This window comes from Macadamia integrifolia, unplaced genomic scaffold (genome assembly GCF_013358625.1).
Source record: "Macadamia integrifolia cultivar HAES 741 unplaced genomic scaffold, SCU_Mint_v3 scaffold2132, whole genome shotgun sequence".
NCBI lineage: Eukaryota > Viridiplantae > Streptophyta > Magnoliopsida > Proteales > Proteaceae > Macadamia > Macadamia integrifolia.
Window position 1 is genome coordinate 67,129 of NW_024868532.1, and position 18,700 is coordinate 85,828.

The following is an 18,700-nucleotide window of genomic DNA, read 5'->3' on the forward strand; positions in this document are numbered from 1 at the left end:
ATGCAATCAAGCTAACCAAGCTCATATAACCATTAAATTGAGCCGGATCAAAGTGGGAAGATGTCTCTCGTTTTCTTCGCCTTCAAATCCAAAATTCACCTAGCCACAAAGCCTCAGAATTGAATAAAAAATGAAACCCTAACCCACATAAATTTCTACTTTCCAGTTTCCACCATTGAATCCATCAATTGCTGCAAACAAACATGATAATAATAAATAAAAAGGTCCGTCTTCCCCTCATAGGCCGCCGAAGCATTGTTCCAGTGGTCTGTAACACAAACGTAGCATTTCTCCTTCTTCTTCTCCTTGGCTCTTTCTCTATTTGGGTCTCAGCTGTGTATCTGTGGATGATTGTGGAATGCATCGTTTTGGTTCTCTCTTTGCCGGCGCCGTCCAAGAGCTCGTACTGAATATCAGAGGTTTCAATGGCATTACCAAAGAGATTATAGCCCTCCAATTGAAGGACTTCAATGGCGGTCTCGAGCTCTTCTTTTGTGATTCCGGCGATGGTGGAAACACCATTAATGAATTTTGGGTTAAAACGTGAGTTTTAGTGAATAAGGTATAACGGTCATTTTAACTCTTCATTTACCAATGATTGACGATAAGGTTCTGAGTCTAATTTGATGAAATAGAGGGGATATTCTTATAATAGTGGCATTCTCTAGGGGGTGGCACTGCAAATTTCTCATAAATAAATAACAAGAAAACAAGAGGAAGAAAAAGTACATTTTAGAGTAATCGGGCTTCTCTGTTGCGCGCCACATCGTGTAGCACAGATCTAAAAGTTGGAAGCCTTCAAACACGCAACCCGCCAAGGCATAGATGCGTAGCCTGAGGTGCTGCCAGCTCTTAAACTTGCACTACACCGCGTGTCGTGTGAAAGAGAATCCCTGTCCCTTTTACAAGGGTTATTGAAAGAACTAAATAACAAAGGTTTGATATGGTTTGAGGATTAGTAGTATTGGAGCTCCTCCATTATTTATTGGAGGAAATTTTCCTCTAGCCATGATGAAGGAAAACCACACATCTAACTGTCATCATAATCCCTGTATTTGATGAAGATTCGAAACTAGCCTTCACTGTTCCCGGCCCCATTACCCATATCACTACCATCACACTCCGTGATGATGGAATTCTGCTTCAGCTAACCCTAATGCCACATCTCAACATCACTAGAGTTCTCATTGCTTTGAATAGCTCTCTTAACAGTCTGAGCCTCCAGCATTGCAGGCATATGAACTGGATAAAATTGGACACCTGGTCCAATGTTTCAAATTTTGATTCTTCCCTTATTTAGATTTTCTTGAACACCATTTTTTTAACTGTTTGAAATTTAACTTTTAAAACAGATGATCCAGATGCTAATAATGGAGGTAGACGCTAATAATGGAGGTGGAGAAGGAGAAATAGCATCTCTAGAAGTTATTTTAGACTCTCTTCCGTCAAAATATATTTTAGTGATGTTAAATGTATGTCTGAGGTATTCTATAATGAGTCTATTGATTATTGAGCATATACATATAAATTTTTATGAGAAATTTTCTTGTACCACCCTTAAAAATTTTCATAATTTCATGTAACCCCAAAAAATGAAAATAAGATCTTGTATATCCTTTATTTTCATCAGAAAATTTCTAATAACTCTATTATGTCAGAATTAAATCGTTAAATAATGATGTCAGCAGTCTCATATTATCTTAATGGTCAAACTACCCTTATGAGTATTTAAACTTACCTTTATGCTCTAGACCGTAATTAGTAAAATAATCTCTTCTATCTGCAAAGTGAAGTAGCACCGGCAACCCCTAAACGCCTGCTCCAATTACCTGCGAAGAAAATAGGAAGAGGAAGAGGAAGAGGAAGAGAGAAAAGAAAACAGCTATGGACGAAGAAGATTTGACCATCTCTGTTCGAAGTAGTTTTGATTCATTATCTAAATTATGCATCTTTTAAACTGAATGCCAAATATCCAATCTTATTGTTCCTTTGAACTACTTAATCCGGTGAGGAAAAATGATGGTTCTTCTATTTAAAATTTCTCGATCTCTTGTACAAGAGAAGAATCTGTTTCCTCGACACCGCTACCCCTGCTGTTCGGGTCGTGGATGAACTAACTGTGGCGGTATGAGCTCTCCAAATGATGTTGTTAGTAGTGCCTTGGCTGAGTTGAGTGCGATGGTATGAGCTACCACTGCAGCTGCTGCTTGTACCGTTTTACTAGACCATCCCTGCTCGGGTCACGGATGAGTTATGCAAAGGTGAATGGTAAAAAACAAGCTCTTTTTAAAGGTTAAGTAGAAGGGTAAAAAAATCATTACACGTTTTTAATTAACGGTGTTACAAATTAAAGCTACGATAGATATTTCTTTCATTTTTATAGGTAACATGAAATTGTGGAGAATTTTAAGAGTGGTTCAAGAAAATTTTTCAATTTTTATTAAAAAATCATGATTCATGACCACATCTCAAAGTCATCTTTATCACTCGTATTCAAAAGACGACAAAAGAAAATTAAAAAAATTAAAAAACAAACACTTTTATTTTATCTTGTCTCATTTAATTTATTAATTAATTATTTATTTAAATTACTTGAGAAAAACGATAATCAAAACGAGTAGAGGAGAAAATTTGATATCACTTACCTGATTTTTTGTGACTAATTCCGAATCATCAAGTGTTTAAAATGACGAGTAGGGTCACAAAAGCTGATTTTCCAACGTGGAAAAGATAAGCCAATAAACCAGTTACATAATAACTATTTAAAAAAAAAAAATAGTCAGAATTGAAGCAACAACAAAGTAGCTAGAGGTGTACATAAAAAAAAAAAAAAAAGCAAAAATACAAAAGTAAAACAAAGTAGGTAGTGACAAGACAGAGAACAGTAAACTGGGCCTATCTCTGATAATGACTCTGCATTTTATGAGCTTCAACCCCAATTCCATAGCTCGACATCGCCAGAGTTTCCATTGTGTTGAATACCTTCCTCAGCAGTCTGAAACTCCATCGACGCATGAATTGAAGCTAGATGAGATGGAATAGCTGGCCCAATGTTTCCAATTTTGACCCTTCCCTCATTTAGATTTTCTTGAACACCATTTTTAACCGTCTGAAACTTGAGTGTGGTACCAGATCCAGATGCTAATGGAGGAGAAACACCACCAGCTCTTGAACTTACTTCAGACCTTCCCTCAATCTGATCTCTTACCAGCTTCGTGAACATCTCCTGAATATAAATTAAAAATACTGAAACAGCCCAACAGTCAAACTGATCAGATTTTACCCCTCTATTCTTTTTTCTTTTTTCTTTTTCTTACCATTTGTAAAAACAAACCCTAAAAGGAAAGAAGAGGAAGAAGAAGAAGTACCATTAGAGACGCAGAACCATAAGAGCTCCATGAGCTTCTTCCACCAACCAACTAGCTGAGTATCTTTGAAAAGAGAAGCGGAATCGCCGGAAGCTTCCATTTTGTCACCCGAAACACCTTTTGTCATATCTCTGCTACTGCAAACGATGACAATAATCTTCTTCCAATAGCTTTCCCCTATCAATTTACCAGTCAAGAACAAGTCTTCGTCTTTACCTTCTCCTGAATTTCCTCAAAGACTTTTTAGGGATTGGAAGTTTAGAGAAGAAGTAGCGCGTGAGGTACTTATTGGGGAAAACAGAACGGATCAGGCTCCCTCCAAGGGCTAAGGGCCGCATGGGCTTGGTCACACATCTCAAACACATCTCAACACTTGAAAATGTGTGTCTAAGCTTTTCCAACCTTTGGATGAATCATTTGAGGGTCGTAAATATTGGAAAGGATCCCAATCCAAAAATAACATCATCCAACTACCGTAGGTAAACGTCAGTGCTTAGCCAATGCAAGGGAACTAGGAACACTCCGCATCTTCAACATTGTGTGGACCGGGCAAGGCAGCATTGTCTTTTCGCGCCCTACTATGTCTGAGCAAAGGGAACCCAGCATTTATATTTTTTCTTAAAAATACAACCTCTTCTTGTTTGAATAATTTGACGTTGAACCCAGCGAAGGGATGAAAAAGCAACGGCCCCATTAGCCATTAGTAGTAAGTATAAATGCTAGCATACCTTACTCCTTGGTAATCCACTGGCATTCCCAATCTTTTCTCTTTTTTGTTTTATTTATAAGTAATTTATATGTAATAAGAAAAAAAAAAAAAAAACGTAAAGATACTGAGAAAGGCAACCCCTAGAATCTTCTTTGAATAGACCAAAAGAAAAGAAAAATCCTTAAAACAACCAGTAGGGACATGCATCCACCCCTCCTCTCACTCTTCCTGCAGCTCTCACATCACCTCTTCCCCACCTGAACCCCCTTTTGCAAACCCTCCCCTCCCCTGCCCTGACCTCTTTGTCCCTCCCTCCATTTTTCTCACTAGGGGGCGCCCCACCTTCTTGTCCTTTCCTTCAATTTCAAACCTTGTTTTTCTCCATCTTTCTTAAAGTCATGGATGCCGTCTGGCTTCAAATTCAAGGCACTATAATTTACAGACCGAGATTGGATCCAATGTTTGTATGATCACCTAATCGTATGGTGAACATTCAATATTTGTCCTTTTTGTTTTCAAATATACCTCACTTCACTAATGTAATGACAAAAAATAAAACAAATGTTGGATACTTACCTATTCGAGCAGCGGATCCATTCTCTACAGACCCATTGATGGGAGTCAGAGTCCTGTTAGGTTGAACAGAGATGGTTTCTCATGAGCGGTCCCCCATTCTAAATCAGTGAAAGTGTCTATTCCAAAATGAAGGAACATTATTAGTGCAGTTGCCATTTCATTCCAAATTAATGATGGTGACCTTACCAAGCCCATACTCTGCTGCTCCTTTCTAATAATTGATCATTTTATTGGAAATCTTTTTAATGCCTCTGGTAAGAAGTGGTTTGAGAAGAGAAAGATGATGAGAAAATGGGACCACAGGGAGAGAGGTGGGGGTAGATTCTTTTGAGGAAGACATGCATGAAGATGAAGCCATGCCAAACTGATAATTAAAGCAACTTCTGCTGGTTGGAATTAGGAGTAATTATGCTTAGTATTTCTGTTCATATTCCATGGACCATTTATTCACGGGTTTGCTTTCTTTCTCTTTGTCAGGAATCTGTATCAAATGGACCATACTGGGTTTGTTTTTCCAAAGAAAAAAGGCACCTTCATACGATCACAAAGGCAAATTCACAAACTAGCAAGTCCAAGTTAATCTTTGGAAGTCGAATCCATTATGTAAATCAAATTTGAAAAATATTTTTTAGTCAATCTGTATGTTGAAGTTGCATCAGGGGTGTTCTAGTAAGTATAAGTAAAGTATAGGGATATGACAGCAATTATACCTAAGATGGAGAACTCTGACGTGGGTCCTATTTCTATTAATAAAGGAGAAATATTTAAGATAAGGGAAAGAGTGAAAAAGAAGCTTAGAACGCAACATGGCTTCTACACCCAGACATAGGAAGAGGCAAAATGACTGCTCGACCATTGAAAAATAGAATTTCTTTTGTTGTCGATGCTTCAATGTGTGCTCCCATTGGTCCCCACACTGGTGCGGGGGCTACATTGTCTTTTGTGAACTTTCTCTTGATTGATATTTTAAAATACCCAAGGAAGAAAGGGAGGTAAGAGTTTACTTTTTGGTGGAAATTAGATGTAAAAGTTTGAATAGGAGAGTTTGGGTAAATGTGAAAAACTAAATGGAAGTGATAGAAATTTTGCAATAAATAAAGTTTTGGGGCAAATACCATCACTCCCTGATACTCACCCTATATGTACTCAAAGTTTTCTATCATGAACTTCTTTTCTAATTCCCACTACAAGAAAAGTGGTCAATGGCGGCACTTGAGTGAAGGCCTTTGGCGGCGTTTCTTACAAATTCCGTTAAATATAAACATTCAACGGCGTTTTCCAGTAAAATCCGTCTTATATAACACAATAAGCGGCATTTTTGTATAAACATGCCGCGTATATATGAGTATTTGGAGGCATTTATTGGAAAATGCTGTAGTATATAATCCTATTGGCGGTGCTTATTTCATGACGCTGTGGTATATAAGACTATTTTAGGCATTTAGTAATAAATGCCGCCATATATATGAGTATTTCGAGGCATTTATTAGTAAATGCTGCAGTATATAATCTTATTGGTGGCGTTTATTTCATAACGCCGTTGTAGATAATACTATTTGAGGCGTTTGGTAATAAATGCCGTCATATATATGAGTGTTTGGAGGCATTTATTAGAAAATGTTGTAGTACATAATCCTATTCGCGAAATAATGCTATAGTATATAAGAATATTTGAGGCGTTTAGTAATAAATACCGCTGCATATATGAGTATTTGGAGCCATTTATCGGAAAATGCTGTAATATATAATCCTACTGGCGGCATTTATTTCATAACGCTATGGTATATAAGACTATTTGAGGCAGTACATAATCCTATTGGGTGCATTTTATTACCAAACGCTAAATATTTGAGGCATTTAGTAACAAATGCCGCTTTACATATGAGTATTTACTATACACATAATAACATTAAGGACATTTCCTACTAAATGCCACAATTTATAAAAAAAAAAAAAATTTAAGCTTTTCTTGATGAAATGCCCCCATAAATTATAATACGATGAACAAACTTTCGCCACTGCACCTAATTTCTTGCGGCCACCGCATGAGAAGCAAGGTCCCGTGAACAAACTTTCGCCACTGCACCTAATTTCTTGGGGCCATCGCATGAGAGTTTCCGTCTCGGACTAACCCAGTCCTGTGTAAGCAGTATCACAGTCTGATGAGGGCTTGAGTTTGGTTCAACAAATTCAACGATGTGATCCTAGGCTGCTTAACATCCATAGATGATATTTTGCGACTGACATGCCGCTGCAACTCCAACTAATTCCTTCATCCTTTTATTTTATTTTTCTTTAATATTTGTTCGTGGTCTATCATGAGAGCTTTCATAGCTCATTCTAGAATCCTAATGTTTTCCTTTCCCCATTTTAATTTTTGATTTGTTATTTGTTATTTGTGCTGGTTTCAGCAAAACTCATGCTCACTTGTAATTTGGCTCCGAGTATCGCTTTCTAAGTCATCTTCTCTTGGCTTGTAGTACCCTGGTTCAATTCGCTTCTTACCATTTGAGGTGGCAGCCACGACACTAAAATCCTAGGGTCAATCCTAGGTCCAACCCAACTCTGAACCGTGGTTAGTGTTTTCTAACCCTAACTCACTCTTCGGGATAAAAATCATAGCCCAAGCTATGCAAATTGATTTATAATAGGTCAGTTGGTTGAACCCCATTTTAGCTCTATTGGCACTGACAGAGGTCCAACCTTTAAGGGTCCAGCTCCAAGGCACCTGGTCTGAACCATTTGTTCTTATTACATAAAGTAGGAGAAATATGGATTATGCAATTAATTACCTGCACTTGCTATTGGAGAAATTTTATATACCCAATTGCTTCTTACAAGACAGATGCAGTATCAATCTGGAAGAAAATATGAGTAGAAAAAATTAAAAAATTTCAAACATGCCATATATTGAAGATTGGAAAGGTTATGGTTTTTCTGTTCTTACCTTTTCTGCAAATGTGAATGTTTCACTCCTTTCGGTTCGTTTTCCTCTATGATTATCTGATTATGTAATCGTTGAGATCCTGATGAATAGAGAGGTGACTCTTCTTTGTCGATCTGTTACGGATGTTCGTAATTGATGTAGTTGTATGATTTATGTCTTTGTTACTGCATTTTTAATTTATATCCTTGTTCGTGAAGCCATATGACAGTAATCTGAACGTGCAGGGAGTGGGATTGTCAGGATTTAATCATTCGAAGTGCAAATTTTTTTCAAATGGAATGTAGATCTGCTGTGTTGATATTTTCTTTATTGGTTTTCGTCTACTATCTCTATTCTCTACTGTCACCCTGACTGCATGTCTTTTGGTTCTGTAATTTTTCGTATGTAAGTTATCTTGGTGTGCATCAGTCTATTCGATCTTACTTGTGAAATATTTGAAACTTTTATAGATCTTTAATAACAACTTGATTAATATTTTTCATTTTTTTTTCAGGTACTTGCATGGAATTTGTCCTCCACTTATATCCTCTGATGATGATGCAAAGTACGACTCGGGGATTGACTAACTACCATGATGTGTGAACATTTATTTTGAAAAACTTATTATGTTACTGTTAGCTTGTGAGCTATAGATATTTTTTATTTTTTATTTTTTTTAAAATTGAGTATTATCTATGGATATTGGATTTTGTTATCTTCAAGATGACAATCTAGTTTGTTACATGCTTTTTTCCAACTTAACTTGTGTAGGGAATGGATAACCTTTTATCAGATTCTTGTGTATTGTCGTGTGAAAATCTATTAATTTTTTTTCGAATGAATAAATCAATTAGTTTTTATTCATATACAGAATGAGAACAAGAAATGTAAGCATTTGCTTCAGTGATAAATGGACAATAATATGTAACAATGAAAAAAAATAAATAAATAGCGGCGTTTACCAATAAACGACACTATAGGTCTTTTGCTTTAAAATAAAAAACATTTCTTGTAGTGGCGTTCAGCTGTTTATTAACACACGCCACTATACGTTTATTTGTTTGAAAATAAAAAATTATATTTCGCGGCGTTTATTACTAAACGCCACTATATGCACCCGCCTTCATTAGTTAATTACGCTGGAATACCTACTTATAAAGGCGGATGTAACACATTAGTGGCGTTACAATAAATGCCGTTGTATATAATATTTTAGCGACATTTATAAATAAACGTCGCCTAAGTATTTTAGCGGCGTTTATAAATAAACGTTGCCAAAGTATTTTAGCGGCATTTATAAATAAACGCCGTCGAAGTATTTTAGCGGCATTTATAAATAAACGACGTCGAAGATATTTTACGGTGCCATTTGCAAAATACGTCGTAGTTCTTTTGCGGTGGTGGATATAGCGGCGTTTGGGCGGAATTTGCCATAAATGTCGCCATAGCCATATAGCGACATTTGCGCACTCTAAGGCGGCATTTAAAAACGCCACCATTGACCACTTTTCTTGTAGTGTCCCCCCAAAAAGCAAAGTTCCAACTTTCTTTATCTCGTGGTATTTTAAAATCCACACCCTCTATTGAGGTAAAACCCATCCCCCTACGTACCTATCCCCATCTCTCCTCATCCATGTTCTCATCCTCCCTCCCCTACCTCCTCTTTGCTAATCCTGCCCAACCCTCTCTCCTCCCATAGCCCTCTTACGAATTGCCACCACCCCATGCCCCATCTCCTTTCCCTCACTCCATCCACCCATCCAAGTGTAAGAAACAACTAAAAAAACAAGGGCAGAAGAAGAGTTGAGTGGAGGAATGAGGAGACTGTAAGTTAGTTGAAACATCCAATTTTGGATATTTCAGTTGTAAGACTGTAAGTTCTCTCCCTCGCTATTCACTCTCTCTATCTCTCCTTGCTTCTACTTGGTCCTCTCTAATTTTGAAATTACTTTTCAATTTGGTCCATTTTTCATTTCCGCTGTTATGTACCTCCATTTTTTTGTTATGTTTTTTGATCTCTTACAACTGATTAAGGTAATGCAATGAAAGTGTTACTCTGGAGGTTCTGTCACCCATATTCGCATCTATTTGTTTGATTTTATTTTTTGTATTCTCAGTATTGTGTTCTTGTTGTCAAAGAGACGTTTATATGGCTTTTTCCATTTTGTCGTTCTGGCGCAAGGGTCAAACGACCAGGGAGCATTGTCCCCCTCCCCACATGTTTTTCTCGTCTGATTTTGTTATCATTTTGACTTATCTTTTATTTATGATGATTTTTAGTGTAGAAGCTAAGTTCTGATCTCTTCTCTATCCAATTCGAGCAGTCAAAACAAGGCAAAGGGAAAGGGGGAAAAAATTAAAAATTTTGAAAGAAGAGAAATCAAAGGGAAAAAAACCTGAAGTTTGCTTCTTCATTATTTCTTTTTTTTTTTTTTTTTGTGGTGGGGTGTGGGGTGGTGTGGGGGTGGGCGGTGGGGCATGGGGGAGGGGGAGGTGGTGTGTGGTGGAATTCTTCCAATTTCAATGGAGGTGAATTTATGAAGTGACAAGCATGAATTAATGGCAGAGAGACGATAACTTTGCAGACCACTACAACATGATCAAGGTCACTGATAAGCTCCAAAAGGCTTATGTTGGTATGTTGGAGACATCATTTCATCTATAGAGTATGAGTCAAAGTATCCGATGCTTGCTTATTGCCGAATTCAAGACCTTGACTTCTACACTTAAGACAGTGTCCCAGTGTTGAGCCCACCTCTCTTTCCTAGTGTGAAGAAAGATTTACCTAAAAACCAAGGGAGAAGGAAAGCGGGTGGGACAGGGGTGTGAAAATCGTTTGCAGCCATTGTATCGATGCAATGAGTATCGGGTGGCTAAGAACCCCTTAGGGCGCGTGTCCAGATGCTCTCAGTCATCCAATATTCATCGCACTTCATCACTCGCTACAGAGGATGTGGACTCATAACAGAGAGGATGAGGACGAGGGTCTTGGGGGGTGGGGGGTGGGGGGTGGGGGTTGGGGGTGGGGGTGATGGATGGGTAATATGGGCATAGGAGTTTGTTTTTGTTTTTCCATCGCAAAATAAGAAAAAAAATTTAAGATAGAAAACTTTTAGGGCGTGATTGATTAGGTAAATCAATTGGATGACATTTTTTAGAATGAAAATTCTTAATATTTGGGGTTGTTTGGTTCCACTAGGATGACCCTCATAAGATAAGCAACTGCTTCCAATGAATGATTTGTTGGTGTATGATGTCTTGTATTCCGTTGCAGTTTAATCCAGGGAGTACTGGTGCAGCACCTAGACAGGCAGGACGGCGGTCCCACTAGCCAGTTAGCGGGCCATGGGGGTTGCAAGGGGGCAGGAGGCCCCCCCGCATAGCAAGGGGTGTACGGGGGTGCAGCCCCCCGCTCAAATTTTTTTATTTGAGGGCAATTGTGTACTTTTCGGATTAGGGTTTTTTCGCTATATATTTGTAGCGAGGGTTTCTTTCTCTGTAATGCAAGCAATACTGAGAGGTGTGAGGACGAGCGCTGTAACCCTATTCTCTATTGATAGTGAAGCAGGATCTCATCTCACCGGGGACGTAGGCAACCTTTCCGAACCTCGTAAAATTCGTGTGCATTGTTTGTTTTGTTTTTCCATTATCTTCTGCATCTTTTTAGGGTTGCGTTTTCTACATTACCATATATATATTACAAAGATGTCTCTCAAATCTGAGTTTATGTCAATACCAATATTCAGATTTGAGCAGCCATTTTAACGCCCTAGTATAAAATGGAAAAGTGGAAGATGTCCTCTATGGAGGCAAAAAACATGTATTAGACTCACGGCAATCAAATGATTTTTCAATTAGATAGGTAATTCAGAAGAATGTCTCTCTAAAGGTTGACAACCATATATATTCGATACATGCACCATTTGATTTACGCAACTAAACACATGCTTTAGTAAATATAAGGTGAATATAGAGGAGTAAGGGAGAGTCCAGATCCCCTCCCCTACAGATAACTTCCCCACCCCATCTCAAACTGTCCATGAGTATGAAGACAACCTTAAGGCTATGTTTGGTAGCGAAGAGAAGAAAAGAAAAGAAAAAAGAATATAGAAAAGAAAATAAAAGAAAAAAGAAGAAAAGAGAAGAAATGGTGAGAAAATAAAAAGAGTATGTATGTTTGGTTATCAAGATAAGAAAAGAAAAAAAAAAAAAAATTCAATTTTAAGGGAGACATTCATTTTTATCTTATTATGTTTTCATATTTTCTTATGTTTTCTTGTGTTTTTGGTGAATTTTTTGGGGAAGAAAAGGAAATTTTACAATTCTTAAGAGGAATTTTGAATTTGAAAATGAAAATCTTCTCTTGAGTGAAGACATACCAAGTGCAAAGAAAAATTCTTAACCCAAGAAATAATACAAAAAGTGTATTTTTTTTTCTTTTTTTTTCTTCTCTTCTCTTCTCTTCTCTTCTCTTGACTATCAAACACAGCCTTAGAGTGTGGGAATTACCTTTGGGGCATCTGGACCACACCATGACCTCCCTTATGATTCAAGGCACGCCATGCACCATTTGTGGGGACCATGAAATGAGCAACAGGAGCTCTCTCTCAGTGGGGAAACTTCAGCAACAAGCTCCACTACACCCGAGACTGCAGAAGTCACACGGATGAACCCCTCATGAATAGAAATAACTATGCCACCCATAGTATACAAATCCATCATACATGAAACATGATTCTGTTAAATAAAAATGAAACCTTGGGTTAGAAAAAAGAGAATGGGGAATAGAGTCCTCCACATTAGCACAAATTGGGCAAAGAGAAACCATTTACAATCTAAGTCTAATATAAGGAAAAAAAATACATAAATACAAGAAATATGGTCTGGTGTCAGCTCAGTCGTATGGACCATCATCATCCATTGGGAACAAAAGAAGGTGGGGTGCGGTGTCACAAGTTCCCAAACCTCAGTTACTTAACAAAGAAAGCCACTCCTTTTTATTTTCTCCATCACAAAATGGTAGCAGTCATCAGCTAGTCTTCTGTTGGAACTCAATGATTTCAGCAGATCACAGAAGGAGATTCAATCCTCTGAACCCACAAGCTTGGATCAGGTATGCATGTTCAACGCCAAATTTTTCTACATAAAATTCTGAATGGTTATGCCTGTTGAGAGAGAGAGAGAGAGAGAGATTCTTCTAAGCTCCGTCAAACCCACTTTGCTCAGAGTCACGGATCATCCACACACCTCACCTAAGATTTTCTAATTTTGGATTCGGAGTGTTAGTTATAGAAAGTGAAAGGGTTAATCTCTGTGTAATATTTAATTATGTTATCATCCAAGGTCGGTTCTGGATAATTAAGACGGTTCCGATCTTAAGGGGGTAATCTAGAACCGAAAGTGATCAGGGTTAATAATCCAGAACCACCGAAAGTGAATACTACTGTAGCAGCTTTTCCTTGTCTCCTCTCGAAGTCTCTGTATATGCTTTATGCCTAGGCTTCTCATTTGGTCACACGGAAGGCATAAATTTCAAGTTTGGATCAGGTTCTCTCGTACGTCTCTGTGATGGATACATGGGAGTCTTATCACAATAAAATATTCTCGTGTTAACTTGATCCAGATTCCAGACTCTAACCCAAATTTTCTTCCTCAAGATGTAAAGCTGAAAGACTAGATTTTCTTTAGGCCTCGATTATCATGACACGCCTAAAGTTTTCCACTTTTTCTTGCCTTCCTACTGAAGCTGGGAAAAGATTCTTCGGCCTCAATTTACACGAAATGCTTTTGTGGGAGAATGTTTTCTGTCAGGGAGTATAGGAGCCCACCAAAGTAGAGGCAATGGGAATGCATCTAAAAGCATCAAGATCAACGGTCATAGGGTTGGGTGATCATTTCGCTGATCTTTGTGTCTAGGCACAACCCCAACTTTTGTCCAAAGAGATTTTTTTATTTTTATTTTTTTGCCTACATTTTCTTCACTTTAGTATGTTGACAGTGTATCCGAGTATGTTCCCAATGAGATCTGATCTTTTATTTAAGGTCTTATCTTCCCTCAAGCCCCCTTGGGCAGGTTGGTATCTTCCTTCTCCATTTTTATCATCTTTGTTATTAGGTGAAGTATGCAAGAGATGGTGATTCAAGGGATGGTGAGATGGGAAAATTGGGGGATTGAGTCTCACACAATGGAAGAGTACTTGAATGGCAGGACGAGCAAAATGGTGAAATTTGTAAGTTTATCTACTCCATTGTTTGTTTGTTGGTATTTTGCATTGATATTGAACGGTTATATATGAGATAGAAGTGTCCTTAGATTTTACTAAAGGTATTTTCTTATAAACACCTCTTAGGGTGTCAATTTGTAACATTAGCTTTTTTTTTTTTTAAATGAGGGTAAATTATGTCATTTTCCAATGTAAAGAAAAAGAGCGTACCCAATACATGCATGAGGGTTTTGCCACTATGAAGTCTAGCAAATGCCATAATGTATACAACCTTACCCTCACTTCACAAAGAGGTTGTTTTCCAACCTAAACCTGTGACCACTAGAAGCAATAAATCAATCTTACCGTTGAGCCAAGGTCATGCATACATGAAAATTATGCACAACAATGACATTTTTTGATAATGACATAGTGAATGTTTGAGAATAGGATTGGGGAAAATCAACTTACCATTTCCACTTATTTTTGAAAACTCCTTTTTACCCTTGATTTAAAGAACGTTTGAGAATAGGACTGGGGAAAATTAAAAGCTGTCAAGTTCTAATTAATACACCTATAAAGGTGTCATGTTCCTTACTAAAATTTCTTGATATGTTCATTAGTATTTTTGACAAGTAGAAGGATAATGTAGCGATTCCGACTATTAAATATCTAGGGGATGGTCTAAATTGGATATATATCATTGGCATACTCAATCCTGTACCAGCAAGCAGACTCTATCCTGTACCAGCAAGCACACCCTCCATAGCCAAAGGATTGATATTCATCCTTTTGGTAGTCCTGAATTGTCAATGCTTTATTTAGTCACTCGATCAACTTTGTGTGGTCTGAAACATTAGATGTGAGCTGAGGAGCTTGAGATTGCCTATACAAAACATTTCAGCCCCATCTAATCTATCACATGGTAGAACTAATCGTGAGAAACCCTATAAATTTTGCAGGTCACGAGAACCATTTTTATAGTAATACTTTTTCATTAATGGAAAGTGTTAATATGCAAAATACATAAATAAAAGATGGGTAAAGGCAGGGTACGCTATGCTGTGCCCAGTAGTGTGTATGCCTAGCCTCTCCTCACCCCCTTGAAAATTCCCCCCTGCTCTTGTCCTAGCCCCTTACTGGTTGAGCTGCTAACTCCAAGAAAACTAGTGGCATATCGAACCTCTTCCCATAAAAGATATATAATTGAATACATGAATTATTGCAATTTTAATGATTATACCAAATTTATACCACACATTTCTCACATAATTGAATTTACAAAAACTGTTCATTGCTTCCATTTCAGGTTTTTTGGGGCCATATTCTCTCTTGAAGACCCAACAAGCTAGGGTTATTATTTTTGATTGGTAATAGACCCTTATTGAAAAAGAAAGAAAAGAGAGGCAAAAGGAGAATACTCCCGAAACAGGCCTAATCCAGAGAGAAGGCATACAAGAAATACAACCAAGCATCCTCAACAAGGAGAAGAAAAGACAGAAGAGTTGGGAAAAAAATTACAGAACTATGGATCTGGATGAAGTATTGGCATCTTCCATTGAAGCAAAGCTTTGTCCTAAGCCTCCATTGTCCTCTCGAGCTTGTATCTTCAGAGTTCCTCATGTGCTCTCTCAACAAAGTGAAGGTGCTTTTGCGCCTAATATAGTCTCAATTGGCCCCTTCCACCATGGTCATGAAAACCTAAAAAGCATGGAAGAATTCAAGCTATGGTATTTGCATGGCCTCCTCTCTCAAGCCCCCAACTCCACGTACAAGTTTAAAGATATTCACCAAAGCCATTCGGCAGTTGAAGGAACGTGCACGTGAGTGTTATGCGGAAGAACTGATTGACCTTGACAGTGATGAATTCGTGAAAATGATGTTGGTTGATGGTTGTTTCATCTTGGAACTTTTCCGCAGGAAAAAAAAATGGCATAGAAGGAGGACAAAGAGATGATCCCATATCTAGTACACCTTGGATGGACACTTACTTGCGAGTTGACTTGATGTTGCTTGAGAATCAAATCCCCTGGTTTGTTCTTGAATGTCTGTTCAACCTAACTGTGCCTGTACAAACAAGCCATTCCCTTGCTGAGCTTGCACTTGGTTTCTTTGATACTATAATGCCAATGAAGTTCGTGCCAACTTGAGCTCTAGAAGTGAAACAAAGCATTTACTTGACTTGCTACGGAACAACATAATTTCAGCTTCTGCATATGTAGAGGTGACATTGGAGAATGATTAGTATTGGGAAGTAATTCCTTCTGTGACAGACCTTGTAGAGGCTGGAGTCAAATTCAGGAAGGGCAACCCTGAAGAAATACTGAATGAAAGATTTGAAAATGGGGTGATGGAAATACCACCATTGCTAATCCAAGGAAGCACAGAACGTCTCTTTGGGAACCTCATTGCTTATTAACAGTGTAACCATTTTCTACCCAGCCGAATCACATCTTATGTTGTGCTTCTGGACTGTCTCTTGAACTCATCAAAGGATGTGCACTTACCAGGGGAGAAATGGATACTAGAGAACTGGTTGAGCACTGAAGAAGATGCATCCCTTTTCTTTAGCAGGGCATGGACATGTGGTAGTCTCCAACAATTCTATTATGTAAGAATTTTCCAGAAGGTGAATGCTTATTATCGAACTAGTTGGCATAAGTGGCGAGCAACACTGAAGCGTGACTACTTCAACAACCCATGGACCATAATTTCCCTAATTGGGGCTATTGTACTACTAGTTCTTACTTTCTTGAAAACTTTATACTCTATCCTTAGTTTTCATTAGTTCTTGTTGGCCATATGATTAATTAATATAGGTCACCACACCTCCCTAGGAAACCTACCCATCTTTTACCAATACAAAGGGTTAAAAGTGCAATGGTGGTGTGGTTTCACCATTTGCTACACTCACTCGAAAGGCCTTTTCTTGGTTTCTTGGTTTTTGTTTTTGTTTTTTAATTTCTTTTATTTTTTTGCTACTTGGCAAACTTATTTGGGTATGGATAGGTCATGTGGGTGGAGGACCTTATGTATATCTTACTTGTCAAGACTCAAATGTTAAACTAAGATGATGCATTATGGTTCAAATGACAGGAAAGCTTGGTGTTCGGTATCCCTGAAAAACTGATTCCATGGTATTTTCAGCAAAAATGGATGTACTACATCACTTTTTGTTATGGAGAGATAAATGTGGTGGCCAACTCCAAGACTATTGTGAAAGATATTAGGTGGATGGTCAAGATCGATCCCGTTATAGATTCTCTTGAGTATTAAGATGATTTGTCCTTGCTTTTAGGTAGCCTTCTATGTGATGGCCGAAGGTGGAGAAGGTATATGACTTCATCTTCTCTTGCATGTTGTCTAGGGATGATTAGACATTAATTTTGTATCATTTCTGTGACACCTCGATGTAGCAGCCCTTGAGGGCTGTGAAGTTATACTCAGTCACGTTTAATCTCAATCATTGATTCTTCAATGTTCAATCTCAGCCGTTGAATTGTGTACCAAGGGCCATCGGTGTTGATGATCTCTCTCTCTCTTCAATGACTCCATTCCTGCCTGCCCGGCCTACTCTCTCCGTTCCACAGGAAACCCAGTGAGGGCCAAAGCAGGTTTGATGCTGATTTGGGTCTGCTATTCTTTGGAGAAGAGAGACGAGCTTATCATAATCTTTTCATTCTCTCTAGAATGCGAAGAGCCGCGCTCTATTAAAGGGTCACAGCCATGATCAAAGTTGGGAAGTATGTATAAGTTCCCACTTTCGTTTCCTCACCATTCGGTCCAGAGTTTGGAGATGATGAACAAGCATTTGAGCCCGGATTCTCTCTATCTGCCCATACCCTCATGGAGTTGGAGGATCCAAATTCCAGAACATGGATCAGGTTCGGGTTCTCGTACGATCTTGATTCACACAAATATAATCCAGCTTTGTTATAGATTTCATTTATGTGAATCAGGATCTGATCCAACCTCTCGTAAGTCGCCAAAGCTTTGTTTGGAAGAAACCAGTTGTGCCAGTTATAAGATAATGCATATAAAATAATGCACGATTAAGATTTATCTGGAAGTAAATAAATGGTTGAGTTTACCACTAAAAAAAAAAAAACAATGGTTGAGATTACCATGAGTGAGTATACTTTACCGCACTCACCTATAACAGAGTTTTCAAAAATAATTTAAAAATGATTTATTACTACATCATTGTTAATAAAATGTCATTATTATGTATATTTTTTACTACATATGTGAAATTATAATGTTTACTTCATTGGAAAAAAAATATGTTATATGAAAAGAACAAAAAAATATAAGAAAAAAGAGCCTTGCCCATCGCATGAGAAATATTAAGATTGGTGTTGGTACAGAAGGACCAAAATGCCACCCATTGTTGAAGATACTCCAATGCGTGCAGAGTTCCGTTGCCAATAAATATATGGGAAAAAGAAGCGTAAACGACAGCATAAACCTAAAGAAGCGTAAAAGAATTCATTTGTTAATAATACCAGCTGCCATGGACACGAACCTCACAATGGTATTGCTTGACATGTAGGAATCCATCGAATCGAATCGAAATTCTTTTTAGTAAAGTAGTTGGTGGTGCGATGCGTAAGTTCCCATCTACCTAAGGAAGTTCCTCTCTTTCATTGCCACCGAACAGCAAAACTTCTGTTTGAACTCCTTATTGATTTCAGCAGATCACCACAGAAGATTGCAGGATCAATTTCCTCTGGCAGAGCTTAAAGGATTGAAGCAGCCTCTGTTCCTGTGCATGAACTGAAGCTTCGACCAGGTATGCAGCTTCAACTCCAAAATTAATCTTCCATATCGAATCCTGAGATGTTATATGAATGTAGAGAGAGAGAGAGAGAGAGAGAGAGAGAGAGAGAGGTGTGAAACTGTAGGAGTAGATGTTATT

General features: G+C 38.0%; 1 protein-coding gene and 1 pseudogene across 1 annotated transcript; one reads left to right on the forward strand and one right to left on the reverse strand.

Annotated features, from left to right (window-relative positions):
• Positions 1–2,733: 2,733 nt before the first annotated feature.
• On the reverse strand, positions 2,734–3,946 carry LOC122065874. Its single transcript, XM_042629695.1, has 2 exons — positions 3,369–3,946; positions 2,734–3,246 (listed from the first exon to the last, which is right to left on the reverse strand). The coding sequence occupies exons 1-2, from the start codon at positions 3,493–3,495 to the stop codon at positions 2,930–2,932; spliced, it is 444 nt and encodes a 147-aa protein (XP_042485629.1). The 5' UTR covers positions 3,496–3,946; the 3' UTR covers positions 2,734–2,929.
• An 8,079-nt stretch (positions 3,947–12,025) lies between these two features.
• The window catches only part of LOC122065876, a 9,120-nt pseudogene continuing 2,445 nt past the window's right edge, over positions 12,026–18,700 (forward strand).